The sequence below is a fragment of the Phyllopteryx taeniolatus genome, chromosome 22 (genome assembly GCF_024500385.1).
Source record: "Phyllopteryx taeniolatus isolate TA_2022b chromosome 22, UOR_Ptae_1.2, whole genome shotgun sequence".
Taxonomy (NCBI): Eukaryota; Metazoa; Chordata; class Actinopteri; order Syngnathiformes; family Syngnathidae; genus Phyllopteryx; species Phyllopteryx taeniolatus.
In genome coordinates, this window is record NC_084523.1 from 7,015,799 (window position 1) to 7,043,689 (window position 27,891).

Below are 27,891 nucleotides of genomic sequence, written 5' to 3' on the forward strand. Positions count from 1 at the left end.
CTCCTACTATCCTAATTTCCTGTTGTAAATGTCGCTGTCATCGCGTTTATGCAGCGTACAAACCTTCTCCCCTTTTCCTCCCGACTCACCGCCGACGCCATTCGTGCCGGCGTTGCCTTTGTCGCCCTGACAGAACGCAATATTATATACACTCCAAATACAGTGGTGCCTTTAGGGTACAAGTTTAATTTGTTTGCTAACCATGCTCGGTACGCAAATCAACCATATCTTAAACCATCTTTTCCAAATTATTTTGTTTCAACATTTTTTTCTAACATTGTATAATTAAAAGTAGTACTCCCTTATATAGTAGTTTATTAAATAGAATGTAAATGCACTTTTTGTTAGTTTTTGCTTCAATTCAAGAGACTGTGCTGCTCCTTCTGGCCACCTTGGGGCAGTATGATACATACATACATACATAGTCTACATGGAGCCGGTCAAAACTCTAATACAAGTTGTTCTTTGCAGAGGATAAAGAATACATGCCTGCGGGTATTCTTATACTGTCTACATGTGTTTCTCAATGGTTTGTTTCCAAATATCCGTCGCTTAAAGGGTTGTAAAACCGTGACAGCGCTGCTATCCGTTAGCCTGTATCTGGTGTTTTGTTTGTTGTTTGTTAGCGCTAAGCTAAACGGACTTGTATGAAAAATTGCAATGCTAAGCTAAAAATGTCAATTTTCACCTTTCGTCCGGTGAGTCCGTTCAGGCCCGGTATGCCGGGGGCGCCAGGTGAGCCCGCGTCCCCCTGTTGAGAAGTGATTTCAAAATTGCGCTCAGAGCATCGATGACCGGCGAACCCCACAACGAACCTGATCGCCGCCGAGGCCGGGACTGCCGAAGCGTCCCGGGATGCCCCGGAAGCCCTTCTCTCCCTTGGCTCCCTTCTCTCCCGGCGAACCGGTTTCTCCCGAATCCCCCTGCAAGCAACAAAACCAACAAGCAAGATGCTAAACAGTCGAGATTTCAAGAGACGATAACGAGCACGTCGGCTTCGCTGTACCTGATTACCCTTCTGGCCTTGGAGTCCCGTGTCTCCTTTGTCCCCCTTGGTGCCGTTCAGGCCGTCACTTCCGGGACGACCCTTAAAAAATGACATCGTATGTATGTATTGTATGTATGCTCCTTTTTAAAATGTTTTTTTTACCATGACTCCAAAGTCACCCGGTTCTCCTGAATCTCCCTGGAGAAAGACAGTTTTAATATTTGAAATCACTTTCAAAACAAAAAGAAAGTCGACAAACCTTCTGACCGCCCGGTCCTCGACCGCCAAAGCGTCCCAAAGCGCCTTTAGTGCCCGCATCACCCTTCAGGCCCTGGGGAAAAAAATGGAAAATCTTACCTTAGGTTGTAGGAGAACAACAGTTTCATCGTACCTTAATACCAGGTGGGCCGTCCTCGCCCTTCTCCCCTTTATCGCCTTCAAATCCCGGAGAGCCTCGCTCACCCTGTAACAAACCCAATAGAGAACATCTCAAAGCGCGTTCTCGGGAGCTCGGAAATTGCTTGAAGGCTCTCACCGCGTCGCCTTTGGCGCCCTTAAAGCCACGAGGCCCGTGAATTTGAAGGTCACTCCCCTGCAGAGAGGAATAAAACGATGAGATGTTCATACAAAAGATTGCCTGATAGCTGATAAATGTGTCAAAAAAACCCAAAAAACATACCCGTTCTCCTCTGACTCCTTGCAACCCGCGTTCGCCCTGGTGTTAAATAAAATAAATCAATGCCATGACGCCAGTGACAACTTTGTATCTGTGGAAGAGGACCTTTACCTTTACACCTTTATAACCACGTAAACCTTTGGAGCCCTAAAAACAAAGAGGACACAGACTCATTCGAAAGGTTCACATGAGTGGAAACCAAGCAAATGAAAATGGAAGAAGAAGCGCTCACAACAAGTCCCGGGCTTCCTGTCTCACTCGGGGCCCCTTTCTCGCCCTGAAATTGAAGCCGTGAGAAACACCGACACCGACTTGTACGTCGTGACAACTGCAAGTTTCCCCTAACACCGAGTCAATAAATAAGAAATCAATCACCCTTTTTCCAGGGAAGCCGGTCAAACCTCGAGGCCCTGGCTCTCCTGGAACACTCTCCCCCTAGGAACATTTTGCACATTTTGCAATTGCTATGGACTTCTTACTTATTTCAATATAGTTAGTTACCTTTTGGCCTTTTACTCCAGACACACCGGGTGATCCCTGGATCACAATAGAATGATGTCATCGGAATTTAGTAGGAAATCACACTTCAACGCTTTGCTTCAAAGAGCTTTCAAGTCCCTTTTACACTTATGACTGCTTTCTAACTTCCCATGCGGAGAGGCTCTCTCCGTTGTTGCGGTTTAAAGAGTCGTAATGTGTAAATCTAAGCTGCTAACGGCCATACGCTGTCGATACGTGCGCGCTTACATCAGGTCCAGGCGCTCCTGGAGGTCCCGTGCCTCCCGGCGGTCCATTTTTCCCCCGTTTCCCTCGCTCGCCCTGCATCGACACACACAGCGAACACCCCATGTGCATCTTTTTGAAGGCGGAGAGGCGACATGGCGACGTACCTCTCCGCCGGGCCGGCCGGGGTCCCCCGGGGGGCCCCCGATGCCCGGGGACCCCCGCGTGCCTGCGCTCCCGCGGATGCCTTGGATTCCCTGAGCGCCCGGCGGCCCCGCCTCTCCCGGTTCACCCTGAGTGGATGATTAAAAACAACTGGCTTTTATGTTCATAGTTTAAAATGTGTTATTTGTTTTAAATAAACCACCTTTTCTTCGAACAAGCATTCAAACCTTTTTTGAAAGCAGACAGGCGCTTGTTTTCCCATCACAGGTTATGATTCAGGTGCCAAATGCTCGAGAATAGCTTTCCAATTATGTGTAAAGATCACACACAATGCTTTCAATGAGTCCCTCAGCCAATTAAATCCTCTCAAATAAAAATAGATGAGATGCAAAGTCAATCAACGTGGAAGTGGTTGCGCTGTAAACATATTTTTGAAATGAGGCGCGTCACCTTGTTGCCGGGCGGACCAGCGTGACCCTCGGGGCCTCGGTGGCCGATGCCTGGTTCTCCCTGCGCACACCACACCACTTCAATGATAATCTCGATCGCCGAATAGAATAAATCCCATCTATACGAGCGTGTCGAGCCCACCTTTTGTCCCTTCTCTCCAACGTCCCCCTGCAGACATAAAGCAGCACACGCGGGAAAGTCACAGAGCACCTTGACATTGTTCAAAGTGAGCAACGTGAGGGGAACACGCGCACTTGTTTAACAAGGGGAATTATTCATGCGAGCGCTTCATTAATCTAGCCGGCATCAAACGAGCGGGAAGGCCGGACGGCAGCCAAGCGTCCCCGCGGCTCTGACGCAACACGTCCAACGTGGGCGACACGCTCGCATTTGAGGGGGACGCTTCTCTGCAACTTTTGGGATGCTCAACTCAAATTTTGTCACATGCTGTCACTGTTGGGAGGAATTCAATGGAGCAAACTCAATTTATTTTCACTTGGATTTCTGTTTGCCCCATAAAAAAACACTTCTAATCTTGAGGCGGCATATTGCCACAAGGCTCCCGCAAAATGACGGAGGCGGAGTTAGGACACGTCTCTGACATTTGACGAAATTGGTTGATAATTTGTAAATATCAGATGACAGAGGGCCTGACCTTTTGTATTGACTTGGGGAAAAAATATGAAATTGAGCATGTTTGGACATACAAAGTTTTCGCCCGAAAACGACAATATGCATTCTTCCAAGGATGAGGTCTTAAAATTCCCAAAAAATAAAAAATTTAAATATATATGCGGTGTGTATGTCAAAGCATGTTCAATCCAGATTTGAGCAGAATTGTGTTGGACATCTTGAGAAATAATTTCCAAGTTTTGTCACAGTAGTTTTGAAAATTAGCACCGACTTGTGGATAATCATCATCGGGCACTGAGTGTTTATTTACCTTTGGACCTTGCATTCCAGCCTCACCTGGTCGCCCCTTTACAATGCAAGACAAGTATAAATGAGCCCATTTTCGAGAACACGCCATCTTAGCATATGCGGTGGCCATTACCTTGCGGTGAAAAAGGTCAGGGGGGCACGGGTAAGGGTGCCCACCTCCTTGCTCACCCGCCCTCTCCATCCCAGCCCTCCTCCTCTCCAGCTCGGCCTCCCCGTCGCCACTCCACTCCTCCTCTTCCTCCTCATCATCAGGCCCGGACCCTTCTTGCGCACTTTGAGCGGCTGACGCCATCAGGACCTGTCGCCGGATTCCACCTCTAATGTTCCTTTTCTAAAGTCATCATTGATAGGCAAACTTACCTTCCGAGCCTCTTCACACATTCAGATCAGTTTCCATCCATTCATGCAGTCGCTTCCACATTGTTTCTTTTGCATATGCGAGCGCCACCACTGAGCCGATTCCCACAAAAAAAAAAAACTTACCACTGAGTCAGACCAGTTCCTCTTGTTCCCGATTGGGGGTACCTGCCGAGTGCCCCCAAATGTTGGTGATGATATTTCAATATAGTGACTTTGTGTGTGTGTGTGTGTGTGGGAAGAAAAGAAGCAGGAGACTCGAACAGTTATATTTTGCATATTGAAAATTTTCACCAGTGATAATCAAGGACTATTTTACATAACTGAGATGCATGTTTCAATAAATTAAAAAGTACACAAAAAATGTATGTATAAAGGAGTGACTTTTTTTTTGTGTGTTTGTTTATCTTTATAAATAAGTTGCAGGCTGTGGCATCCAAGGCTCCCCTCTCCACTTTATTTGCATTTTCACTGTTGTTGTGGTGTTCCCTTAAGAAGAACCGTTACAACGCTCGGTCAGTAATTAAGAGATGTCCTGTTTCAAAGATAAAGAGGGAGAGAGAGGAAAAAAAAAAAAGGTGCTGTTACTAACATCGCATTAAAGCGAATAAGTGCGCTCACTCCCGATCAGGCAAGCGTTAAATCATGCTGCGGGTTTTCATGCTTTAACGCATTCCGGAGGTTCAAACGACGGGCTTCGTTGCACTGGTGAAAATTTTGAGAGAGACTTCAAGAGCTTCGCATTTCAAGACACGCAACGATGTGCATGCAAGGTGCGTGGTTGTGTTAATCCAATCGGGCGTGCACCTTGTCCGCGTCCTGCGTGGTGATAGGAGGAAATGGCAGCGGCATCTCATCCTGTTTGTGGCATTAAAAAAAAAAAAAAAAAAAAAAAAGTTACAAAGAGCTCGACCTGACACGGTCGCAATACGTTTTAGCTCAGCTGTCGCGACTTTTCTATTAAGGTTCTGAATCAATTTGACCACAACTAATCTGCTGTGACTTTCAAGAATCACATGATGAGAGCTTCGAATCCACATTGTATTGAGACCAGTTTCCATCATTGAAAAGTTAAGTCAATTGAACTCTGTGGGCTGTGAGGACAACTCCATAGGCTGCCAATGAATGATTTAGGAGGTCGCTGTGCAATTAACGCGCTCCTTTGTCAGAGGCGACGCGATTAAAGCGGCTCGTTAACGAGAAGGCGTCCGTGTGCCAGCCGGCGTCACTTCCAACTTCGGATGAGGCCGCCTACCTCCTCTCGCTCGTAATCTCGGGCCTCCTCTTCCTCTTCCTCCTCCTCCGACCGCTCGCTCGCCTGGGAGGAGATGAGAGGAGAGATGGCGTTGCGATATCGCCGTTTGGCATTTGGGGGAGATGAAGTGAGAGAGGACATTTGTCGAAATGTGTGCTTTCTAATTTCATGACGTTACCTCCGCCAAGACTTGACTTTTTTCGTGTCAAGCAGTATAGAAAATGGATGGACGCTGATTATTATTATTATTATTATTCTTTTTTTTTTATATACAACTATGGGGATTGTGGGGAGTTTTTTTTATTTCTGAGAGTGTGACATGAGCATGGCTCGGTTTCATTTACCAGCTCATGCGTCTGCCTCGTGTGCCGTCCTTTATTTCCTCTGCCCTGGTCAACAGGCGTGACGTGAGAAGATTTGTCGTCAATAATCAGGACTTTTCAGCTGGTGTGCAGATTTACGCATGTAAATCTGACATTTACCTTCCCCCGTTCCCTGTTCGGCCTCTTTCGTCCTGCGCTTTTCCTTCCTTGAGATAGCGCGAGCGCCTGGACGACATCTCCCGCTCGGGTGGAAATCGTCTGACGAAACACGAACGCTTCAATACCGGAACAAAAACTCCCAGTTATTGATCAACCTACCTGGTTTGAAGTGAAATTAAAAGTGGAGTTGACGGGAGTCAGATTGGTTTTGGCTAACGACGTTCCATTGACTTTCTTCTCTTTGGACGGCCCCTCAAGAGCATCCCCCAACTCCTTTTCCTGTGGGGTCCATAATGTTGGACCCTCTGTAGTTTCATTCCAAGAGTCCTTCAAGTGAGGAAAATATTGTGAGCTCGTGTGGTACACTTTGTGTGAGCTTGATGGACAGGCACTCACAGGCTGCGTTGGTCGGTCCAACTCAAAATCCTCAATGGCGTCCACTCGCGGCTGACTGGATAATTCAATGTTGAGCGCGCTCTGCCGAGATGACGTGACCGGATGTAAAGAGCCCCCGTCGCGGTACGTAAACGGCGCAAGGTGACACGACATACTGTGTATTTGGTAATGACGTTGGACGTTCGTGCGTCTTCCTTTCCCGTGTCTGCATTTTGCTGAATCTTGCTGGCGCTCCCGAGCGTGTGAAGTAGCTCCTCCATGCCGCCCTGCAGCAGCCTGTCAATCAAAACCTTCAACAGGGGCAGCTGGGAAACAAGCAAAACACATTAAGCTCGACAAAGAACAAAAGAAGAATCTGCAGTCTGCACGGCGGACACACCTCGATGCCGTAAGTTTCAAACATGGCTTCGATGTCCTGAAGAAGAAAAGCGCAATCACGTCGCCGAGATACTTTTCAGTTAAAACAACGAGCGAGAACATAAAAGGTAATTTACAGTCATCTCCAGTGATTTCCCAGCGGCTCCCGTATCACCCTGCAGAAGGAAAAGGCTTTGTCAATGACCAATCCTGTACTTCCATTAAATCTCCACTTGACTGCGACCGATTGTACCTTTTCCCCTTTGATGCCCATGTCTCCTTTAGCTCCCTGAAGACAAAAGTCAAACTGGCAAATTAGCTTCTGTATTGATTTATTCTTTGGAATAAAGCCTCATTTCCACGTTACCTTCATTCCCGGAGAGCCCTGAACACACACACACACACACACACACACGAGAGACAAGAGGAGGGCGATATTGGAAGGTGCAATGACTGGCACTCGTAGCGGCAAGCGCTGGGGCGGGACCACTCACGGACGCTCCTGGAGGACCCACGGGCACGGGAAAGGCTTGGCGGATCTCGTCGACGGTCGCGCCCTGTCAACGGACACGCGGCCGGGTGAAGTCGATGCAAAAGACGGCAGGTGGGGATGTTTTTACCTCTGCGGTGACGAGGACCTGCTTCCCGGGCAAACCCGGAGGTCCCAGTTCTCCTTTACTGCCATCTTTACCCTGCAAGGCAACAACCGGGCTCAACTTGATCTTTTTCTCTCCCTTTGCGTCTTTATTTAACTTTAAAACACTTACGTTTGCCCCTGTGTCCCCTTTCTCCCCCTGGAATGAGACATTAAGTATGAATTACCGCAGCTTTTCAAGTGTTTTTTTTTTTTTTATATTGTTTGTGATACATTGAGGGACCTTTTTGCCTTCTTCCCCTTTTTGTGCTCCCTCTCCCTGCCAAAAGAAATCGGTGTCGAATTGAACTGAGCTAGCGAGAATAAGCGAGAGTCGGCACGTCTGAATGTTCCTCACATCTTTTCCCGGGAGTCCACGCTTGCCGTCGATGCCGGCTCTTCCCTGGAGAGCAAAGAGAACAATCTATGAGCACCCCACGGGCGACGCCTCTCACGTCCCGAAATAATATCCCGGGAACAATCTACGATTATCGTAATGGCGTCACCGGAGCTCCCGGTAATCCTGGCATTCCGGCGATCCCCAGCCAACCTTGTTCGCCTCTCTCGCCCTTCTATTAAAAGCGCAAACAGGAAGCAATTCTACTCGTGTGCCCAAAATATTTCCTTCATTGATTTTTTTTTACTTTTGGTCCACTTACTGTGCCAACCTCTCCCTTTGGTCCCCGCTCCCCCTGCAGTTCAAACAAAAATGAGTTCGGTGGGTATCAAAGTGGACGCGTGTGAAAATAAGAGGTTTCTCCAACCTTTAGGCCAGGTTCTCCCGCTGTGCCATGAAGCCCGTTTTCTCCGGAACCGCCCTGCACACAATCACACGTAGGCGTGAGTCCCAACGGGAGTGAAAATACAATCGTGTTTTAAGAACTTTGTGCACCAACCGGAGAGGATCCCGGTTGTCCGGGTTTACCCTCAGGACCCTGTGAAAGGATGGAACATTTGAAGTCGGAAGGCGAAGAGCCCGATGTGCACATTGTTTACGAGAACAGGAAGCGGGCTCACCCTCGGTCCGGGCAGGCCGATTCCGCCTGTTAAACCCGGCTCTCCGGGCTCGCCCTGAAAGAAACAAGTTGAGGAAAAAAAAATGCCCTTGGGGAAAATTAAATGAATGTGATATTGATAAAGCCACCTTGATCACTCTGGTGAAGATATTGTCTCCTACCGCCTGGGAAAAGAAAAAAAAAAAAACAAACAAAAGATCGAGAGTGTTAATTTCTTGTCGGTTGTGTTATTGTCTCGACTTTACGAGCGCCGCTGCAATAAATGGGCCGGTTAAACATGACCGGACTGATGAGAAGCTGTCACACTCGTGTGCATAAAAGGTTTGTTTACTTGCGTTCCCGGAGGTCCAGGTTTTCCCTTTGTGACGACAGAAGACACACGCACACAGACACAGAAAAATAAAACCGTTCAATCAAATCAAAAGGCCGTCACGTGTCGCATTTGCAGGAAATAGAAGGCGCGCTGGAGGGTGACACACAATGAAGGCAAAAACAAAGATATCGGAATAGCCATCGCGTTGACAAAACAAAGCGGCGGATAAGAAGGGAAGGCTGCATCGTGAATGCAAACGCACGCGCACACACCGGCTCGCCTTTTTCGCCTTTTTCTCCGTCACGCCCCTGGAAGGAGACCCAAAAAAAAAACATTTCATTACAAGTCATCATTGCCAAGTGACAATTACACGAGAAAATGCTTTATTATTTGAATTGCAGAAAATCGTACAGTCAGGCCAGTGTTTCCAATATCTCCTCTCTCTCCTGGTTGGCCACGGTAGTCCTAACGGGCCCTGATCAAAAAGTACAAAAAAAAAAATCAATCCGTGTGAACAGGAATTGTCTCAATAATTCCTATTTACGTAATATTGTAGCAAACAAAAGTCAAATACCCGAATTCCTTGGTCACCGGATGCTCCTTGTGGGCCCTGTTCCCCCTGTGAAAGACAAAGTGAGTTGATGAAAAACAACAACAACATCGCATGCTACGATGTTCTGGGCTGGGGCGGCACCTTCATCCCTTGTTCTCCTTTTGGCCCGGCTTCACCCTGCACACAAGGTCAACACTTGCGTTACAATGTTAGCAATTACACAAGGAATTAGACGAGAAATGCTAGATTTGGAAGTTTTTGAATAACAACTTGTATGACGGCTGTGACAACCTCATGTGATTTTACTTACATCTTTACCTGTTAATCCTGCTTCTCCAGGATTTCCATGTGAGCCCACATCGCCCTTGTCACCTTTGGAACCATCCGGTCCCTGTCCAACAAATTATTTGGACGGTGGTGATGATGATGATGATGTCCCGCACGCAGCTTTACGTTGATATTTGTCATTACCTTCGCTCCCGGTTTTCCAGATAAACCGACATTTCCCTGGGGATGATAGCAATATATATATATATATATATATAAATAAATAAAAACCAAAATATCAATGTAGCCAAAAAACAAAACAAAAAAACAAAAAAAAATGGTGGATGAGTTATTTAGGGACTCACCCGCTCGCCGTTTTCTCCCTTTAGTCCCCCCTGTCCTGGAATCCCAAAACCTGGACTTCCCTGAACACACACACACACACACACACACACACACACACACACACACACACACACACACACACACCAATTCAACTCCAGCTGAACACTCCCTATTCATACATTTTGGTACTTTTTAACTATGCAACCTTTTCTCCTTTGTCTCCACGGTCGCCCTTTGTTCCCAGAGGGCCGGCGGGACCGGTCGTGCCGACGTCTCCCTGCAGGATGGGAAACGTGACGCATCAATCGGCGAGCGGCACCAAAGGGGTCGCGCTCGCTGAGTCATTCAGCGCAAGTGCAAAAAGCTAATGAGAGAAACTCTTAATTGTGTTTGACTGGCGGGCCCAGAGGAGAACCCGCCACGATAGCGTGTTCCAAAACAATCAGCACTTCCCCTTCGACTGATGGCGTCAGGAAGTACTCACCCGGGTGCCCTTTTTGCCAGTCGGACCAATAATCTGTTATAATGGGACATACATATATTATTTTTTGTTAAACTAAGCGATGAAAATGGACTAATTAGCAGCCCCCCCAAAAATTGCATTGGGTGGTCCTTACACCCTTGGTGGCGTCTCCGGGGGCTCCTCTTGGACCTTCATCTCCCTTTAAGCCGATTGGTCCCGTCGGTCCCTGGAAGAAGTATGACGCACAATTTTTACATTGTGTGTGCTTTCAAGGTTTTTGGATATTAAGGCGTCCAAAATAAAAAATAGGGGCAATGTCGGACCGTTCCAAATCAATCTGACGCAACTACTGGTTATCTCCACTTTTTCAATAGGCTTTAAATAAAGAGGGTATTGAAGATAGCATCTTTGTGACGAGGGGAGGTCGAGGCGAGCGAAGTGAAATTAAAATCAGCGACGCGGGACAAAACGTGCCACGTGTCAAGGATCTCCATTGAAGCTTTGCGGATTTGGCTGACATCTCGCGCGTAATCACCGGCATCTCTCACAGAGGCTCATTGAAGAGACGGAGTGAGCAGCTGTGACAATCACGTCCGACGAGATGTTCCACTGCAATTGTGACCGTAACGTCTCCGCCTTTTCGGTCAAATATAAAGTGCAATTTGTCTGCAGAAACATCATCACAAATCACACTCACTGTTGGTCCTTGTGGTCCACCGGGTCCCCTTTCTCCTTGTTGCCCCTAAAAAGAAATGCATTTGCTCATTTGAGACTCATTCCCTTGCTAAAACTGATCAGGACATTTGTATTTTTCCATCTAATGTAGAGTCCGGATGAGAGCGCGTATGTGTGCGTTTGGACTCACCTTGTCCCCTTGCTCGCCTTTGAATCCCTTTTTCCCCTGCAGGGGGGAGAAAAAAAAGAAAAAAAAGCAAAACTGCTATTCTGAGTCAAATGTGAACGAGGTGGCCGATGATGACATACAGACCCGAGGTCCTATGGCTCCTTGGACGCCTTGTTCTCCAAGTTCACCCTGCACAGACACACGATAACGTCGTCCCAAATCAAATCAAATTCAATGAAGAAAATGAAGTACGGATTACCTTCGGGCCGACCGGTCCCGCTACGCCCACATTTCCCTACAAAAAAATACACATGAATGAAACTTGTATGACAACGATCCGATTGCAGTTGGACTATTTTTTTTAATTTTTTATTTTTTATTTCCGACGACAGAGTGCAGTTCTCGTACCTTCTCTCCCGGCTCCCCGCAAAGGCCCCGAGCACCTTGGAAGCCAAGTCCGTCTTCACCCTGCAAGAGTTTTCATTGAGCGAGGGGAATCACAGAGACATTTTGTTGACACCGTCACCTTCTCTCCTTTGACACCCGGTACGCCACTGACTCCGATTGGTCCGGGCAAGCCTGCGACTCCCTTGATGGTTGTGGGAAGCAGAAAAAGAGTTTTACCAATTTGTAACATTGTATATATATTTGAACCCTAGTTACATCTGCACTTACATTGCTTCCAGCTTCTCCCGTGTCACCCTTTGTGCCCGGCTTCCCACGTAAACCCTTTCAGATGGACAAATGTCAAATGTAAAAGTCGCACTAAAGGAATACCCAAATTGTTGCGTACCTTTTCTCCCGGCTTTCCACGATCCCCCTTCAAATGAAGGTACAAGACATGATGAATAAGGATGTAAAACATCTACATGATGTACATCTAACCTTTCGTTACCTTGACGGAGTTTCCCGGTGGTCCTGCCGGGCCAGGCAGACCTGGGACTCCAATATCTCCAGGAGGTCCCTGGGGACCCTGTCACGTGATAATATTTCATTGGTCATTTGTGGAAACATCCCCCAAAACGTCTGAGCGGGAGACTCACTGAGGATCCCGGTTCTCCTTTTGGCCCGGGGATGAAGTTTGCATCTGGGGCTGCTATCACATAACCAGGCTCCCCCTGTGACGATACACACAATACACATTGTTATCTGCGTATCATTGTTCCAGCTACACATTAAAGCATCCAAAAACTTACTCGCTCTCCTCTCTGGCCTTTTGGACCAGTAGGACCTTGAGGACCCTGTCATCACATAATGGGTGGTCACGATTGAAATAAACACATGTATTCCTTATTTAAGTTTTACCATTTCGCCTGGTACACCTGGCGTGCCCTGAAAAATAAGAAAAGATCCATTACAGAGCGCAACACGTGTTCATACAATATACGTTTCTCGCCTTCGGAGTTAACCGACCCGCTGGCCGGCGGAGCCCGGTGGTCCGGTTCTTCCTGGGCGGCCGGGCAGTCCGGGAACGCCGTCTGTTCCGGGAGGTCCCTGTCAAAGTCAAGCGATACGGCCAACGCGTCAACAGCAAAACACGATCAAATACAACACAACGACATCGCACAACACAGTTACAGCTGTTCCGCTCAGTAAAACAATCCAGATTTAATTTGTCGGTGAACACGTGCGCCTTACCTTTTCGCCCTTCTCGCCTTTGGAAGAACTAAAAGGATCATATTGTCCGGGAGTTTGCCTGAAGCGCTACAGAAACAACAAACATCTCAGGGAATGTTTAAAAACGCTCCGAAATATAATATTTCAAATCACACTTACCAGCCCTCCTCCCAAACCGTCGCCCTGAAAGAGTGATGTCCGTTGTGGATTTTATTACACACAAGTATTGTTTTCGCACACAACGCTGTCGCATTCACACTCACCCGTTCTCCTTTCTGTCCCTGAGAAAAGACACAAGAAGACATCTTCAGTGCATTTGTAACCACTGTGTTTGAAATATGAAATCTAGTGCACTTGCTCAGCCTACCTTGACACATTGGCAGGGGGCCTGAGGTTTCGCCAGCTCCTTCGGGTCATCAGTGGGCGTGTCCAGCTGAGTCAACTCAAAATGAACGGCGAGAATCGAAGTGGCACGTCAGCATAATTGTTCAAGTTTCTCCTCTTACCTCCTCCTCCTCCTCGTCATCGCGCGGCTGGAACTCGGAGAGGAGCTCCACGCTGCAGACGCTCCCGACGAATTCCCTCTCGACGGACGGAAAGTCATCGAAGGTCGGCGAGTAGAAGACATTTTTGTATCTGCCGGGAGCCGCGATTCTCCTCAACTCCTGCAGGTCGGCGTTGGCGACGCCCACCGCCAGGACGCTGACGCCTACGGAAAACATAAATGAGTTGAAATTGAGGGGGGACGCTGACGGACTTTTGACTGACCAAGAGCGCGCGCGATCCTGGAGGGAGGCTCCACGTTGTCCTGGGCCCTGCCGTCTGTTATCAGCACCAGAACATGGGCCACGTCCTGCCTCATGCCCGCAGACTCCTGAAACGTCTCCTGCAGGACATAGCTGATGCCCTTTCCTGGGTTTAGACAGGCACAAAGGTGCAAGAAATTAGATTCTTGCTAGTGTGTGGCAGTGTTTCGTGTGTTACAAACCTGTCTTGGTGTTGCCCCCTCCGTAGCGTAGTCCCCTCAGTGCCCTCAGGACAGAGTTCCGGTCTTTGTGATCGTTGAGTTGGAATTCAATTCGAGGCTCGTCACTGAAATGGACTACGGCTACCTGAGAGAGGGAAGAGAGAATTTCAATTTTATTGTGTTAATCATTCCCAGCGGTTTGGTCACCGGACACGTACTTGTGCGCCTTCGGGACCAATGACCGGGAAGTAGGTGACCGCCCGGAATATGAAGTCCTTGATCTTGTCAAAGTTGTTAGCGCCAATGCTGGACGACTCATCCACCAGGAACACCATGTCCACTTTGCTCTGGCTGCAATCTGGCAAAACACCCAATGCGTGTGTCAGCAAAGTCCGCAACGGTGGAATTATAATGAGGGAGAATTTAAAAGACCTGCTCGCGTTGGAGCTGTAGTCACTCCGCTAGGTGTAGTTAACTGGGGGGAGGTGCCTATCGGATGACTTGGGGTCTTCTTATCAGTGTTGATCGGCGGAACAACAACGGGCTGCCTGGTGCTTCTAGTGGCCGTCTGAGGGGTTGCGGCGCCGGCTGTGACGTGAGGCGCCACCGTTGCTGGCTGAGGCCTTGGAGGTTGCGGTCCCACTGAGATGAACACAAGCAAAACAATGGATTGTTACATTCAAGAAGAAAAAAGGTCCGTGAGCCTCGTGAACCTTCCTTACCAATCCTCTGGTAAACAGTGCTGATTGGGCCCTCCGCATGCCCGTACAAAGGCCTAATGGAGAAAATATATGTTCTGCCATACAGGAGATCACCAACTTGAAAGGAGGTGAAACTGAGACCCAGCGTCTCTTTTTTAGTCTCAAACACTGAAACACAACACAGTCATTATTTCACATTTTTCCAGAAGCAATTGGTTTATCATCGAGTTTTCTTGGCCACCAGTTATTACAACCTCCTGCCAAAATCTGTATTTTAAAACAATGAAATGTGAAAAAAAAACCAAAACAATATAATGTGTTTCCCTTCACCACTTGAGAGCGCTTACGCCGTGAGTCAATACGCGCAATACAATAACACGTCACGCTTGTCATATCCGCTTCAAACCCTGGGGTACGATTCGGATATTGATTCAGAAAAAAATACGACACTCAGACAAAACAGGACGACGACGACGATTAAGGTACAATACGCAAGGAGGAGTGCAGTACATCATCCATTCCAGTGGAGCGGGTGTTACGTCGATGGTTCGGACCTGAGATGTGCCGCCAGCTGAGAAGGTACCCGGAGACACCTGCCACCCGGTTCCAGCTCAGAACAGTGCTGCTGTCCGTGGTGTTCCTAGCCGTGAAGCCAGTCACTTTTGGAAGGTCTACTAAAGTCCAATCACAGAGAGAAAAGTTCTGGTCTGCGCATCCGGAATATTCTGCTGGGATGGCTCACATGTTCGTGCCGTGACCAGGACGGAGCTTCCCTCCCGGCTGCCCGCCATGGGGGACACCTGGATCTTGTAGGCCGAGCCCTCGTGTAGGTTCTTGAGCGTGAAGGTTGTCACACCAGCCGGTAACACATGGGACTTCTCTTCGCCCCCTAGTGGCGTAAACAGCGAGTGAAACGTTTTTTAGATACCGCAGTGATTCTGACCTTAAAAGTCCTTGGAAAGTGAAAAACAAACAAAATAGGAAGTCTTTGACACACCACAAAGAGTGCTATTAACAACCCTACCAAATTTGAAAGAAAGAAAAAAAAAAAGAAAATCACAAAAGGTATACAAAGTGAGGCTTGAAAATGGTGAAATCAAGCCGTTCTCTCAGCTCTCAAATGCTGTGGGCGTGTCCGCTGAAAGCGCTGAAACCACGTCGCGCTCCAATGTCAATCAAACACCACTTCTACCACCTGGGAATTAAAAAAAAAATACAAAATTCGCTCATAAATGTAAGCAGGATCTCACCCTTGAAGTGGATCCAGGAGATTTTGTAGCCGGTTGCACCAGGTGTTTGTTTCCAGGAGAGAGTGACAGAGTTAACGCCGGTGTCCACAATCTTGACCTCCCTCACCAGCGTAGGTGGTTCTGAGTCCAAGGCAGCAGCTAAGGAATTGAAACACACCAAATTATACTTTGTGAAATCGCGACAGAAACCCTGAGGAACATCCGATTGTTCACTACCTGTTACTTGAGTTAAGGAGATTTCCGGTCCCTCCGTATTGCCGTATATTGCACGGACTGCGATCGTGCAGGTGGATTGCGGCTTCAGCCCGGTGATGTGATAGAAGAGAACGCTGTGGTCCAAGTAGCGTGACTGGGGGCTGCCATCATCTGCAAACATTGAGGTGCGCACATGGGTGACAAAACCCAGGCAGAAACCCCAGAAGGGGCAAGAACATTACCAGTGTTCCAGGTGAGTTTGTACTCAGTAGCGCCAACTATTGGGCTCCACTGCACATCTATGGAGGTGCCGGTGTAGGATGTCACCTCAAAGCTGGACACATAACCTAAAGGAGCTGAGAATGAATGAGAAGGTCAGCATCAATCTTGTAATACTAACATTTGGGTGATGGTGCAGTCCATCTAAAACACGGACGGGGTACAGACATGTTCGGAAGGTTGCGGTGATGCCGGGCCCGACCACCGATCCAAAGAGCACGTAGAGAGTCAACGCGTACTCGGTGTCATGAGCGACATTCTTCAGCTGGTACTCGGTGGCGGTGCCGTTCAGCGCCAACTGCCTCGGGCGATCCCGTCCCACAAATTCTGAGGAACGACAACACATTAGCGGGGAAGCTCTCGCCGGGACGATAACTTCCGACACACCTGTAGTGGGTCCCCAGGCCAGCCGGTATCCCGTGGCCCCTGACACGCTGTTCCACGAGATGACAGCGCTGCTGGTGCTCACGGCTGACACCTTCAGGGTTTGCACCACGCTGCTTTCCACTGATACGGACGACGCCATTGTTAAATAGAAAATAGAATCCATCACGGCCGGACTCTTTCTCGTGCAGTATTTACATGTCTTGACTTTGGCGGATGTGACAGCCCCCTCTACGTCTCCAAAGATGGGGTTCATGGCGACGGTGTACTCGGCACCTGCGTGGAGGCCCTGGATCATGTAGAAGTCAAAGGTATCCCTCAGGTTGATGTTCTCTATGTGGCCATCTGAAAGCACAGAGGAACGCACGGGAAGCGGCATGTCAAATCTTCTTACGGTCGTTGTCAGGCTGCATTACCTGGCGACGCCCACGTGAGACGAAATCCTGTAGCGCCTTTCACTGAAGTCCATTTGACCTGCACAGTGTCAGTGGTTGCATTCTGGACCAGCAGTTCTTGAATTGCTACCAGCTTTACTAGTGCACACAAACACGTCCAAACAAAATATGAAAATGCTGACAAATCCATATTTGATCAGACAACATATAGAACAAGCTTTTGATCATTCCTGCACATACCCTAAAAAAAACGGATAACGCAGAGAGCTGGTACAGAACAACACCACCCTCCTGTGGACATGGTGAAGTACTACTACTGAGTTGTGCTTTTAAAAAAAAATCTGCATCGCCAACATTATTTTTTACATTTTGATGATATTATTTACAGGAGGATATGAGCCTGTGTGGGTGCCAATCAAAACTAATAATTAGTCTGAGAAGTCACATTTTAAAATGAACAATAAACCTACATGTCTTTGCCTCGATGGAAACGGGTTCACTCGGTCCCTGCGGGTAAACCGCAAAAATACTGATGGTGTACTTTTTGTCCTCCTCCAGGCTGTCAATCACGTGAGAGGAGGCGTCTCCCGGGAGCAGCTGCTCGTACACGAAGCCCGGTCGGTTGGCTGCGTTTGACAAAGCGGGACATTCCTCCATCGGACACAAATAAGGAGGACCGATAACAGTTGCATGTCGTCATCGTATGTACCGTACATCTCGGGATGATGATCTTGAACCCGGTGAGCTTCTTCAGAGGGGGCGTCCAGCCCAGACGTAACGAGAAAAGACCCTCTTCGATAACTCGGAAATTTAACACTTGAGGCAAAGGCGCTGAAAGACAAGAGTGCTCAGGATCGGAGGAGGAAAACAACATTTGGGGGTTTTAGCGTCGCATTTACTCGTCTGGGCAGTAGTGGTTACGGACTCTCCGACGTGACTGGGATACACGGCGTACACAGTCAGGGAATAAGAAGTTGTTGGGTCGAGCTCTTCCACCAAGACCGTTGTCATGTCTGCTTTCAGATCAATCTTGCAGAAAAGAGAGCAGACGGCAGAATGAACGACTTTTCCAGATTCGTGTACCTTTTGCACCTGCCTCACCTGTCTCTGCTGTGGGCGATCGGGTTCTCCTCTGGAGCCGAGAGGGACGACCAAGAGTCGATAGCCTGCGACGTCCCCCGTGGCCGCCGTCCACGTCAGTCTGAGGGAGCCGTAGGCCAGCTCGCTAACCTGCAGATCTTTTGGACCCGTGACTGGCTCTTTGACTGGACGCACAAACCCAACAAATAGATGAGAAAAAAAAAAAACAACAACATGTAAATATACACTCAATGTTCCCTTTATTAGACAAGGTTATGAGATGAATTCTTTTTGTGATGATATGCGTGCGCCTCTCACCGGGCTGCAGCTTTTTGACGGGGCGCGGCGGTTCGGAGGCGGTGAAACACACGCGACGTGACAATTTGGGGAGCGCGGCCTCCAGCAGGGGGAAGCCAGCGCCCCTCAAGAGGTGCTCCTCGTACGGATGAGACACCGTCAGCCTCAGCTCGGCCTCGTCGGCTCCCCTCACGCCTGGAAACAAGAAGCATGCCGATCAATATTTTCTCACTCCCAACTGCAATCCACCGGGGGGAGCTGTGGCATTGGCAATGGCGTCGCAGTTGTACAGTCGTCTGTGCGCCGGCCTTTGGTTGTCGAAGTAGCAGCGATGAAACAGCATGTTTTCTACCAGCTGACTCAGGCATATGCTTTCAAATGTTTTTTTTTTATTTAGGTTAATTGTACACTTGGATGTGCCATCAATTTGCCTTGTGGCACTCACTCATGAACGCCTAAAACGTATGTACACATATTTGCGTTGGTTTTTGTTTGTTGACAAGCATGCACCCGCAGCTTTGCTTCACCACAGCCGTGATGAATAAGAGGAGCGGCACTCTGTGTCAGAGGTGTAGCTGAATCGGCCGCTGAATAATGGCCGCAATTAGAGCGAGATTGGCTAATGAGCAGTAATTATTGCAGTGCTCGCAGCAAGGGGGGTGAGGGGTGGGGTCAGATGCACGTGCCTGAAGGGAAGTAGTGCAAATGGACTTGGGGGAGGGAGGCGGTATCCATCATTTGCGTGGACAGATGAATGAATTTGTCACTTTTTCAACTATACGCGTCGGCATGCTGCACCTCACATTGAAATAAGAATCTCGCACAATCGCAAGGTTCCGGGGCAGGATTCAACGACTCGCAGGACATGAGCTTCGAGCAGCGGCGGTCCCGATAAGATGTGAGGGAGGCCGCCGCAGTGGGGATGTTGAGGGAATTGGCAATGGCGGCTCACCGACAGCATAGAGGGAAATCCCATTGTCGGCCACTTCTTTGGCTGCGGCGTCAAAGGGGTCGTCCGACGGTCCGTTCGTTATTAAAATGGCCACCTAAGGAGAAAGTGGAGGCTGAAAAGGTTGTATACAGTAAGTAGTGCCTTGAGACAAAAGTTGATTTGTTCCATGGCCAAGCATACATACTTTATACTATAGTACTATATACTATTTTTTTATTTTTTTATTTTTTTAAATAGGAGAAATTGCACTCAATATTGTACTTCATGAAAACATATTTGTCACCACATTTTTGCTTCAATTTAATGGCCATGATGCTGCTCCTCCTCATACAGATATACATGGAGACAGTAGAAACTCCTCAGTTAGCTGCAGTAATATTAGTCTTCTGTTGCAGAGGATAAAGAACATATGCCCGTGAATATTGTTATACCATCTGTCCATGCGTTGCTCCACCATTTGTGTTCTAAACCGTTGCTTGAAGGCTTATGACATCGTGAAACTCAAGTTTTAGTCCCGTTAGCACTAAGCTAAGGACTTTCCTAAGGCTAAGTTACATGGTTACTATGTTGGTTTTTTTCTGTTACAATTCTACATTCTACAGTTTAAACATTTGCACAGTTGTGTAGCTAAATAATTAACAGACCAATGTTTGGTTTAAAAAAACTCACTTGAGCACAGCATCCCGCTCGCTAAAGCCCCCCACAGATTTCTTCACGGTTTAGTTCATAATTGAATTTATAATTGAATAAATCAAGGGAATAGAACAAGCGGGAGGCGCGACTGCGACTGAGACCAGCTATTGGCTCATTAATAAAAATTAAGCAAAGTTCACGAAAAGTTCATGAAAGAAGAAGAAGAGGCAGGACGGCATCAATATGAGATTGGAGCTGCTGCTCGCATTGCGCCTTGCCAGTACAAATTCAATATATCAGCCTAATCCTCTCCCCGCTGCCTTCCAACGTCAAGTGCAAAATTATTCACACGCACACTCAGAAGATAGCGGGCTGATGGGAATGCTAACGGGCAGCGTTAGTCTGAGTCTCCGCACCGCTGATAGAGAAGGAAAATACTTCACATTTTATCACTTGACAAGTTTAGTTGCCGTCTGGCGCAGGCGGCTCTGACTTTAATGCGCTCTTTTATTTATTCCACCCTATTGGAAAACAGGCCAATCACAAGCCTCCTCTATCGGGAAAGTAAGCGTTTTTGCTGACATAAGTGGATGGACCAAAGTATTAGTTTAACTTGATCACATGGTGGACCCATTAAGTACCTTGGGTGCGTGGTCTCGGCTGATCGCGGGGCTGAAAACCTGGTCTACGAGAAACTGGAGGGCGGCGCCCGTCTTCCTGGCTCCGCCTTCATAGGGAAGGAGCCCGACGGCCCCGAGCACCTCCTCCAGGGAGCTGTAGTCGGTCAAAGCGATGCGCATCCTGGAAGCCAAACAGGAAGTGAGGCCAGACACTAACCTGATGCGCTCGCACGTCGGCTTTTACCTGGGGACGTCCCCGAAGACGGTGACTCCGAAGCGGACGCCCTCGGATCCTACGAGGCTGTCCTGGAAGGAGGAGATCATTGCCGAGATGAAGTCTTTAACCGCGGAGAAGCCACTGGGGCCCACACTCCACGACTCGTCCACCAGGAACACCATGTCTGCCTGCACCACCGTCCTGCATGCTGCCATACATTGTGCAATTAAAAAGGGATAATCAAAGGCGTTTGTCCTTAAATGTCCCAAAACTGTCACCTTACCAAAAACAGCGCTTTTGAAACTGAAATTCCGACGCATGCTTTGAACAGGGAAACATTTCCAATGGCCCAAATACAAATTTTAACAAAGTATTTGTAAATAAATTTGGCATCAAAAATTATATTTGTATTGGTTTTTAATCGGACAAGCTTTGCTTGGAACTATTTATTTTTTTTTTGTGTGTGTATATTGTGAAAATTAGTTGCATGCTTTGAATGGGAAAACTCAAGCCAGTCGTCCTAATATTTAAAAAAACAACACCATTATTTAATTAGTTTGTGTTAAGGGATGCACAGATAGCACTTTTTTGAGACTGAGTACAAGTACATTTGAGTACTCACAGATACCAAGTAACGATACTTGATAATGCCTTTCCATCTTGCAATGGGAATGAAAATGTGTTTTATTTTAAGCAAATATTCTTCAAAAGCAAAAATAATCAAAGAAACAAACATTTTTCTTCACTTGTTAGAGAAACAACTGGTCAACTGGGAAAGTATTATTGGTGTCGTAGTATCGGAGCATTTTTCTGAGGACGAGTTCGACTACAGTAGTGCCATCCATACCGATACTAGTATCAGTATCAATGCATCCCGAGTTAAAATAAATGCGGGATGAAAAATGGCCTTTCCACAGGGGCATTTTTTAGTTGTCTCAGGTTTTGTGTGGGATTTTGAAGAAACAGATGACAACATTTGGGCAAATTCAACACAGCTAAAATACCTTTGAAAAATGAATGGCACAAAACATCCCGAGGGGTCTAAAGGGTTAATATTAAAAGGATAACTGGCGAACATCCCAACAACTAAATATTCCTCTTGTCACTAGATGGCAGTCTTGCGTCATCACGTTTTCCTGCTCACATCCTGCAGCAAGCTCCACAAAGTCCCATGAATGCTTAATGAGACAAGTCAGCCCCAAAACGGCATCGATATTCCGAGCACTCCAGCAATAAAACTTTACCACAGCAAAGAGGAGCGCGGAGAATATTAAGGTAAACACAGCCCGCGTAGCGTGCGGTCAGCCCGCCTCTTCACGCCTGCCCGAGCTGACAGGCGCTTTCATGGCGTGAGCAGACAAATCCATATCCTGCAACGTGACGTCGGTCTGGCAGAATTTTGTGCCATGTTGGGAATGGTCTGCTTTTGGAAGGTTCCATTTTTGTTTGATTTCAAAAAGGATGGCGTGCGGCATTGTGTTGAATAACCAAATGATTAACAGTAGTTCAGTGGATAATAAAATCTCAGGGTTTCAAAGATACAATTCAGCATCTAATTAAAAGCCTTTTCAGGACTTTTACACCAGTAGGAGACTATAATTCCCCATATATCGCCGCCGTCTAGCAGAAACCTTGTAAGTCCAAATATAGTCACAAATCGATATTACTGATCTATCCCTACGCCGTCTGTTACTTTGAAGCATTATTAACTCATTTAAAGTATTCAAAATAGCTTCCGGGAAAAAAAACACTTACTCTCTTGAACGCTCAAATGGCAGAAGTTTTGTAAAAGTGCACCTCTTCCCTCACTCTGCGGGAGCCGTGCGGCATTGCGGCGCCTCAAGATTGAACGTCTGGATTTTTTTATAATAAGTGAAAAATAAGTGAAATACATTTGAGTAAGAAGGAACTGTCAGCCATGAATTTAAGTGCGTGGAGATTCATTTCCATCGATAAAAGTCAGCTCATGGTTTCGTTGACTGCTTCCCTCATGGCTCGAAGAGCTTTGAGAAAGAGTTTGGGGAGATGATACAACCACAGTCGTTTGCCTGCCATTTTAATCAATGATGGCGCAGTAAATAAGCATTTCTTTGAACGTATTAAATTAGCAGTTGAACAAGTACATCATGTTGATGCAGGAAGCGTGACGTCATACCTTCAGCTTGTGCCGTGACGCTCGGACACGGGAGGCAAAGCAACAGGAGAACGATGCAAACAGAAGAGCGGCCCATTGCTCTCCTCCTCCTCGTCCTCCTCGTCCTCGTCCTGGTCGGCCCGTTCCGATCACCCGCTCCTCCTCCCGCTGCCGCCTCGCCTCACAAATCCCCTCCCAGGACGGCGCTCCGGGATCATCAATTCCCGCTCGTCTTCCCTCTAATCTGAGACAGGGAAAGTCAAAGAGAGATAAAACGTGAGCAGCCATTTTTTTTTTTTCACATTACGTTTAACTTGCTACGACGGGGCCCTTTGTCGACGCGCGTGGCTGCGATGCATGCAAATCACTCACTATCATCTATTTACTACATTATTGAACTAATCAAGGCGACAAGGGGATACTAAAAGGTTGCTTGCTGGGTTTCTACTGGCAGTTTCTACCTTGTAGATAGTTTTACAGCACAATCAAACAGCAGCATGAAGGTATAAAAGTCTCACACAGCAGCTTTTTAAATTGTCTAATACGAGGCCAGCTGTCAGAGACAATTACTGCAGTGCCTAAACAAACACGGCGTTTGGAATTTATGACCCCAATAATCCAAAAGGGGCTGTCTCGCATTGCAGAGGTGGTCTCGACCGAGCCGGTGTGTAGTTTCTATTCACGCTAAGCCATCTTCAGAAATGATGTTTCACTTCTGCTAATGTGGACGTTTGATTATGATCACGGCTCCTCGGGATATCATGCATATTTAAAGAAAGTGGGTTTTCTTTTGTGAATGGAAATGAGACGATGCGTGCCGTCATGTCCGCTCGGCTCGAGCAGACTGACAGGTTCATTATTTCCAGAGAACACCGCGTGCACACAAGCATGACAAATCTGAAATAACAGGCAACAAGTGCATTTAGATATAGACCGCATTTACTCAACTGCACAAAGCACGAGACGTGTATTTATTTATTTATTCAACTGGACGACGTACTCCGCAACCAACTCATTGACTGCCAGCTGTTTTCAAAGCAGTTTCCCATATTGACGGCCATTTGTTCTTAATCTTCTACGCAAAATCGGAACTGATCTCAAACCCAAAGAGATGCACCGCCGCCATCTACAGGGATTTGTTAGTCATTACACTGGTTTACAAACCTGAATTTTGCAAGACAAGCTAGGCGAGACCATTTTTCACACCTACGCTGGGACAAACATAGCACAACGTTATGTCTTACATGCAGCAGCTTTCCAGACTCTAAATTCGAGTTCTAAGGTGTTGAGGAAATGAGAACAGGAAATGTCCAACCTCGAACGACACAATAACCCAAAACGTCTTAACAAGCCGAAGAATTAAGATGCAGAGGGGCAATAAACAGGCATGTCCCAACACTTTAGTCTCCATCTTTGTGGGTCTGCCTTGGCCAATGAACACGAGCATCAAAGCGCCATAAAAAGCGATCGGGCCCATTGGGGAGCCATTAGGGGAAATTCCTCGCCGTGGCTTGACCACCTGGCTGAAGGCCGGATGACATTAACAACTTGGCAGAGCGCACGCAACAACACATCGCATACCAATGCAGATATGTCTCTGCATGCATCTTAATAGTGCAGAAAGGAGCCAGTCAGGTGTGGAGGATTTTTTTTATGAATGACAGCCAGCACGCTGAAATATGCTGCAATCATTTTTCTTTTCTGGCGTTATTAGTGTCTGAGCCATGTGGGCAGCAGACAGCCGCAATCAAAAACACTGCAATGCCTCATATTAACACCACACTGGCACAACACTTGCATTTATCACAGCCCGCGAGAAGACTAAACAATATTACAAAATGAACTTCACTGCCTCACTCTGTGTTATCTGCTTCTTTCTTGCTCACTCTCTCGCTCTCTCACGTCAGCGGCCCCTGCAAGTGTAGCTGCACGTCAGCGCTTTCTACATAATGGCATTTTCCACCTCGCCACCTCCCGGAATGGATTATCCCCGCGAGACGGTTAGCGGCGAAAAAAAAGGCACACGAGACGTTGGCGACGTAATTCACATTTTTAAAGCCAAAGGCGGAAAGTTTGCAGGTGCAGCCGAGCAACGTAGACAACAGAAGAATAATTAAAATGTTTGCATTAGTGCAGGCATGCAAGACGTGTAAGTGTATCCTACCCATACATAATCACAAAAAGAGAATACAATGAGCTGAAACTATGCACTGGTGTAAGAGATTAACACTCAGCTTGTTAAATCAGCACATTAAAGTGCCGTAAAGTTAATGGATTTTGAAGTGCTGTCTACTTACCTCTCAGTTCAAGTTCATCAGAATTATCCAGGTGACTTCCAAACGGGTCGGGGGGCGTGGGGGTGGGGGGCCTAGAACACAAAAATGTGAAAAGCAAGTGAAGCAAATGGTTCACAACGCTTAAAATGTGTGTGTCTGAAAGGAGGAGGTAGCTGCGTGTGAATGAATGACACTTTGACTTTTTTGGGGGGGCTTGGCTAATATGCAAAGAAAGTTTGGGAAAGAGGAGTGTGGGCTGCTGCAACCTGCTGCCTTCTGAAGGGGAGAAAAAGTGGGGGTGACTTACGACACTTTGACCCTGCCCCCCAACACCACCAGCGCAAACGACTTCAGGGGGAAAAAAGAAGCCGGATTAAATCATGTTTTCCAAGCGTCGCCATTTGGTTTGCAGTTTGTTGGGGTTGGACACCGGGTCAACTTCAGAGGAATGCGGTGACCAATTTAATGGGCTTCAGCCAGCTGTGAGCGCTGACATGCTTGGACTCAAAACACACGCCGGCGAGCCAGAAGTATGTTGTCATGTTGTGTCATCATATATTGACACCCACTGAGCACTATTTACTCTGAAAATGAACTTGGTCAGCAAACCAAAATGTGTTTTACGTCTATGTAAGCGTATGTGCTACTCCGGGCTCCAGGCTACCCCTCCGCTGACCTTTCACACATCAAACGAGCGGTTCAAGAGGGCGGGCGAGGCATCCTGGACCGCTTTCACCGGGAGCGTCAAAGAGGAAGTCAAGGGGGTGGAGTTCGTCTCCGGGCGTGTTAGTGTTCTTCTCCTAAGGAGTCGCAATGGGGCTTTAAAGCAAGCGTGAAAAGCATCTTTCGAAACACTTTTTGGACCTTTTTGTCTTTACAAGAGCAGCAGTTCAGAGTCACTGAAAACAACCAGGATGAAGACTTTTTTTTTTTATTTTTTATTTTTTTTAAAAACATAGAAGGGAAAGCGAGAGCTTTTTTTTGGCATGACGTCGCAATGTGTTCTTTGATGATTTGCTGCCCGTTGAGTGTGAGATTGTGGCAGTGAAGTCAACTGAAGACATTTCACAATAAACAGCGCTTCGGCAGATAGTGAACAATTTTTCAAAGAAGAGGCTTCTAGCTGTTTATTAGCATTCCCAGTTGAGGTTTACAGTCAAACTAAAGAGAAAGCAAAGATAATTACACTCTGTGTGTATATATATATATATATATATATATATAAAATAACTGCAATAGAAAATGACGCTAGCTTAATGCAAAACGCTATAGACTGGCTAACCAATAGCATCGATGGCGCGGTGTTACAACCCTTGAAGCAACAGATATTTGAAACCATGGAGCAACACATGTAGACAGACAATTTAACAATCCACAAAGGCATATATTATTTATCCTCTGCAAAAAATGACTACGATTACTGCAGATAACAGAGTCAGACGTGAAACACTTCGTGTATGTCTGTAGTACACTGCCCCCTGTTGACCGAGGGAGCACAATATGCGGCTGGAACGGATGAATGATATTCTCTCCATTATGTCTTTTGAGTCACAAGGGTGGCCATGGAATGAATTAACCGCGCAAGTCAGAGCACCACTGCTCTAGAAGTCATTTGGACGAAAAAGTCCACACGCTCACTCACGTGTGTCATAATTCAGAAAATCGATCCTCTTGCCAGTTAGTCATGCTAACCACCATCTTGGACAACACAAAATAAACAGAATGACGATGCGAGTACCCTCTTAAAAGTGATTACAGTTCACAACCTTCTTTCAAACATGCAACAAGCGCACATAAACCTTTGTCACGTTGCGGCGTGACGACGTTCTCACAGGCTCAATTATCGGCGGCCACCCTTGAAGCTGCAAGGGTGTGTGTGTGTGTGTGTGTGTGTGTGTGTATACGAGAGCTGCAGCGTGGAACCTGTTGGATATATTCACACGGCAGGAGATATTAACCACTAATAGCGCTGTTTACTCCGAGTGGGCCCACGTTCAAAGCCCCCCAGCACATACGTTCACTCCCCCAGCGACCAGAGGTGGCGGTGCAGTTTTGATTAAATTCACGCCACAGGCGAACATGAACGCAATCGTGTGCATTGGGAGGCGAGGGAAACAAAAAGACAAAGGAGGAGGCGGACGAAAACGAGCAAAAAAAGTAAATAATAAAATGCAATAAATCTGGAAAGCCACAGGGAGTTGAGGATGAAGGCCGTGAGAGTTTGGAGGCTTAAGAGTGGGCGGTGCTCTGGCAATACACACGGCAGGCAACAGATGATTGTCATTGGTTACAGAAAGAAACGACGGTAAACACTACAACTAAAGCTTCTCATTTACGCAACTATGCAATCGGATATGGAAAAGGATTGGGACACAGGACCTAGCATGTGTATCAGAACAGAAAACGGCAGTCCAGTGTATCTCAGTGCTTGTCCGTACATTGTGGGTAAACGACGCATGACTGCATAGCTGTCCAATCACTAATACGCTGCAACTTCCCACGGCCAGTCCAACCAATTAAAATTCTATTATGAAGCACCAAGGGTCACTGGGCTTTCCGCCCAGTGGCAGCTTCTCGAGAGGTGACGACAAAGTTGATGAATGTTGGATTTTGGTGCTGTATATGTTTCTTAAGGCGCAGGCCAAAGATGTAAACAGTGCAGCCCTGC

At 47.3% G+C, this 27,891-nt stretch overlaps 1 protein-coding gene across 1 annotated transcript in view; it reads right to left on the reverse strand.

Annotated features, from left to right (window-relative positions):
* col7a1l (collagen type VII alpha 1-like) overlaps window positions 1–25,510 on the reverse strand; it is a 28,472-nt gene extending 2,962 nt beyond the window's left edge. The window contains 96 exon segments of the mRNA XM_061761529.1: window positions 64–126; window positions 689–751; window positions 816–923; window positions 1,007–1,087; window positions 1,151–1,186; window positions 1,248–1,319; window positions 1,380–1,451; window positions 1,524–1,580; window positions 1,668–1,703; window positions 1,776–1,811; window positions 1,897–1,941; window positions 2,040–2,099; window positions 2,166–2,201; window positions 2,412–2,483; window positions 2,555–2,680; window positions 3,003–3,062; window positions 3,144–3,170; window positions 3,946–3,981; window positions 4,057–4,275; window positions 4,428–4,469; window positions 5,109–5,159; window positions 5,557–5,619; window positions 5,901–5,945; window positions 6,039–6,137; window positions 6,198–6,365; window positions 6,435–6,515; window positions 6,590–6,739; window positions 6,814–6,849; window positions 6,929–6,967; window positions 7,045–7,080; window positions 7,159–7,176; window positions 7,286–7,348; window positions 7,412–7,483; window positions 7,559–7,585; window positions 7,670–7,705; window positions 7,784–7,828; window positions 7,932–7,997; window positions 8,085–8,117; window positions 8,190–8,243; window positions 8,322–8,360; window positions 8,443–8,496; window positions 8,570–8,605; window positions 8,773–8,799; window positions 9,027–9,062; window positions 9,166–9,211; window positions 9,213–9,229; window positions 9,329–9,373; window positions 9,449–9,484; window positions 9,618–9,698; window positions 9,779–9,814; window positions 9,940–9,999; window positions 10,125–10,196; window positions 10,404–10,436; window positions 10,537–10,608; window positions 11,080–11,124; window positions 11,248–11,283; window positions 11,371–11,415; window positions 11,486–11,521; window positions 11,635–11,694; window positions 11,753–11,815; window positions 11,902–11,955; window positions 12,020–12,046; window positions 12,122–12,199; window positions 12,270–12,344; window positions 12,423–12,467; window positions 12,532–12,558; window positions 12,640–12,720; window positions 12,865–12,930; window positions 13,003–13,026; window positions 13,107–13,124; window positions 13,211–13,285; window positions 13,350–13,552; window positions 13,612–13,755; window positions 13,832–13,955; window positions 14,029–14,168; window positions 14,243–14,452; window positions 14,533–14,679; window positions 15,066–15,185; window positions 15,254–15,400; window positions 15,762–15,899; window positions 15,978–16,127; window positions 16,199–16,312; window positions 16,404–16,562; window positions 16,623–16,742; window positions 16,818–16,964; window positions 17,036–17,152; window positions 17,485–17,640; window positions 17,729–17,845; window positions 17,914–18,043; window positions 18,116–18,279; window positions 18,413–18,586; window positions 19,344–19,437; window positions 20,618–20,777; window positions 20,841–21,021; window positions 22,969–23,191; window positions 25,245–25,510. Coding sequence (XP_061617513.1) covers window positions 64–126; window positions 689–751; window positions 816–923; window positions 1,007–1,087; window positions 1,151–1,186; window positions 1,248–1,319; window positions 1,380–1,451; window positions 1,524–1,580; window positions 1,668–1,703; window positions 1,776–1,811; window positions 1,897–1,941; window positions 2,040–2,099; window positions 2,166–2,201; window positions 2,412–2,483; window positions 2,555–2,680; window positions 3,003–3,062; window positions 3,144–3,170; window positions 3,946–3,981; window positions 4,057–4,275; window positions 4,428–4,469; window positions 5,109–5,159; window positions 5,557–5,619; window positions 5,901–5,945; window positions 6,039–6,137; window positions 6,198–6,365; window positions 6,435–6,515; window positions 6,590–6,739; window positions 6,814–6,849; window positions 6,929–6,967; window positions 7,045–7,080; window positions 7,159–7,176; window positions 7,286–7,348; window positions 7,412–7,483; window positions 7,559–7,585; window positions 7,670–7,705; window positions 7,784–7,828; window positions 7,932–7,997; window positions 8,085–8,117; window positions 8,190–8,243; window positions 8,322–8,360; window positions 8,443–8,496; window positions 8,570–8,605; window positions 8,773–8,799; window positions 9,027–9,062; window positions 9,166–9,211; window positions 9,213–9,229; window positions 9,329–9,373; window positions 9,449–9,484; window positions 9,618–9,698; window positions 9,779–9,814; window positions 9,940–9,999; window positions 10,125–10,196; window positions 10,404–10,436; window positions 10,537–10,608; window positions 11,080–11,124; window positions 11,248–11,283; window positions 11,371–11,415; window positions 11,486–11,521; window positions 11,635–11,694; window positions 11,753–11,815; window positions 11,902–11,955; window positions 12,020–12,046; window positions 12,122–12,199; window positions 12,270–12,344; window positions 12,423–12,467; window positions 12,532–12,558; window positions 12,640–12,720; window positions 12,865–12,930; window positions 13,003–13,026; window positions 13,107–13,124; window positions 13,211–13,285; window positions 13,350–13,552; window positions 13,612–13,755; window positions 13,832–13,955; window positions 14,029–14,168; window positions 14,243–14,452; window positions 14,533–14,679; window positions 15,066–15,185; window positions 15,254–15,400; window positions 15,762–15,899; window positions 15,978–16,127; window positions 16,199–16,312; window positions 16,404–16,562; window positions 16,623–16,742; window positions 16,818–16,964; window positions 17,036–17,152; window positions 17,485–17,640; window positions 17,729–17,845; window positions 17,914–18,043; window positions 18,116–18,279; window positions 18,413–18,586; window positions 19,344–19,437; window positions 20,618–20,777; window positions 20,841–21,021; window positions 22,969–23,044 — 7,506 coding nt within the window. The 5' untranslated portion in view covers window positions 23,045–23,191; window positions 25,245–25,510.
* Between the last annotated feature and the right edge of the window lie 2,381 nt (window positions 25,511–27,891).